Below are 2,037 nucleotides of genomic sequence, written 5' to 3'. Positions count from 1 at the left end.
AGACTGAATCATTACTACAGGTCAACACTTAGAAAGCAACAAAAACATCTTTTTAATTGTTTTACAAGATGCCTTGCCTCCAAAATACAATAGTGTTGTCAACAGAAACACCAATGTTACAGCTGTGTTGCACTGCACCAGTTTAACACTCTCCCCTCCCTATAAATGTAAAGCCAGTAGGATCTATCAGAGAAGCCAGGAGTCCTGGTCTGAGGCTGGAGGCCATAGCCTGGGGATGGAAGTGGTTTAGCTCTGGCCTCCCAGGGTGTGCTTGTCAAACAGGTACTCTGCCATCTTGTTTTTGACAGCATCCATCTTGGTGAGGTTGGTGATGTGGTCTCCCAGCTTCTTAATGGCTTCCACCTGCTCATTCAGGTAATGGGTCTCCAGGAAGTCACACAGCTAAAGAGGGAAAACACAGGTCAGACAAGAGAATGACTACAGATCATTGTAGATACAGTAACACACAAGAGCCTGGTGGTAATGGCATAAGTGCAGATATAACTAGGCAAGTCAGTTAAAAACAAATTTACAAGAAAATCCTAACGTGGAACAGTGGGTTAACTAACTTGTTCAGGGGTAGAACAGATTTTTAGCTCGTCAGCTAGAGGATTCGAGCCAGCAACCTTCTGGTTACTGGACCAACGCTCTAACCGCTAGGCAACCTGCCACCCCTTATGCTTTAGCTGCATTGTGTGCATAGTATGCATCTGGACTATCGTGTACTTGCAAAGCAGCAGGTCACACAATCCTGTGTCATTAGTTATCATCTCCTGGGACAGTACCTGTATTCTATGTGATTTCACCATAACTTACATGGGGGTCAACCTTGTCAGAGGCAATCTTGTGCAGGTCCAGCAGGGCCTGGTTCACATTCTTCTCCAGCTGCAGAGCACACTGCATGGCCTCCAGCCCATTGCCCCACTCATCACGTTCTGGCTTCTACACAGGACAGAGTGAACACAGGAGGGTTAGGGACTACTAGCAGACATTAAGGTCAGGATAAAGTGAACAGTGTTACTTCTCACACTCAGTTCAGTGGTTAGAGGCAGTATGTTCAGGACTACAGGTTCTCTAGATCAACTTAACGCTGGAGACACTTTCCTCCATGGAGTAAAAACATTTTCTATCAGTCTACAATCTCAAATGTGTTTCCTATGCTCAAGGGCTCACCTTGATGTCCTGGAGTAAAATGCGTCCACCTCTCTTGTTCTGGAAGGAGAGTTGCTTCTCCGCGTGCTCCCGCTCCTCGTCGCTGTTCTCCTTGAAGAAATGCGCGAAGCCAGGCAGAGCCACATCGTCACGGGAGAAATAGAAAGCCTGGGTGGATAAACATAAAACATTGTAGTTAGAAGAAAAAAAATGCCAAACATGACTCGGCATTCTGTTCATGTTGTGGCAACTAAGCTTGATGATATAGGCATGAATAAATCTAGTCTGTAATCTACTTGGTAACCTGAGAATTAACCTGTCAAGGAGTTGTTACGCGCTCTGTCCAAGGTAGGATAGATTCCCGGCTTCATTTGGATGTTAGACCTACCTGGAGGCAATTAATAGCCAAGCCAAGTATAACTCAAATGTGTACTTAACGGAGTTGAGGTTATTGGCTACAGAAAAGTCAGGTGAAAAGTGGAGTTTAGGCGCAGGCATAATAATAAACAGGTAGATCAACAAAACGGTCATCTTGGTAGACTCCTTACCATTGAAGTGTAGGTGTAGGAGGCAAACATCTCCAAATTGATCATCCGGTTGATGGCAGCTTCGCAATCGTGGTGATAGTTCTGGCGGATCTGAGACTCCATTTTGGCAGATTATTTTATATCTAAATGAACGGTACAAAAAAAAGGGTTTATTCGACTATCTTGCTATTATAGTTCAAGTAAGTGTTATGTTATCAATCCGGAATCTTCTTTAATGCGGGACGAAGGCAGAGGAGTTCCGTTCAATCACTGTTGAAGCAAGAACTTCTTCATGCGTCTTCTCAGACTTTTGAACTGGAACGAGTCTTGTTCGCTCTATTTATTGTTCCAAACCGAA

At 44.3% G+C, this 2,037-nt stretch overlaps 1 protein-coding gene across 1 annotated transcript; it reads right to left on the bottom strand.

Annotated features, from left to right (window-relative positions):
• Positions 1-23: 23 nt before the first annotated feature.
• LOC112237673 (ferritin, middle subunit-like) lies at positions 24-1,988 on the bottom strand. Its single transcript, XM_042312337.1, has 4 exons — positions 1,701-1,988; positions 1,174-1,320; positions 817-942; positions 24-402 (listed from the first exon to the last, which is right to left on the bottom strand). Exons 1-4 carry the CDS (start codon positions 1,800-1,802, stop codon positions 247-249), a joined length of 531 nt encoding a protein of 176 aa, XP_042168271.1. The 5' UTR covers positions 1,803-1,988; the 3' UTR covers positions 24-246.
• Positions 1,989-2,037: the final 49 nt, after the last annotated feature.

The sequence above is a fragment of the Oncorhynchus tshawytscha genome, unplaced genomic scaffold (genome assembly GCF_018296145.1).
Source record: "Oncorhynchus tshawytscha isolate Ot180627B unplaced genomic scaffold, Otsh_v2.0 Un_contig_10717_pilon_pilon, whole genome shotgun sequence".
Classification (NCBI taxonomy): Eukaryota; Metazoa; Chordata; class Actinopteri; order Salmoniformes; family Salmonidae; genus Oncorhynchus; species Oncorhynchus tshawytscha.
Note: the sequence above shows the minus strand (reverse complement) of the source record. Positions and strands in the feature narration are given on the sequence as shown.

Excerpts from the sequence above, each read along its gene's own strand:
- LOC112237673 (XM_042312337.1), bottom strand. The coding sequence starts at position 1,802 with ATGGAGTCTCAGATCCGCCAGAACTATCACCACGATTGCGAAGCTGCC. Across the intron at positions 1,321-1,700 it reads CCTACACCTACACTTCAATG|GCTTTCTATTTCTCCCGTGA; the intron begins GTAAGGAGTCTA and ends TTATCCACCCAG. Across the intron at positions 943-1,173 it reads TTTTACTCCAGGACATCAAG|AAGCCAGAACGTGATGAGTG; the intron begins GTGAGCCCTTGA and ends TGTCCTGTGTAG.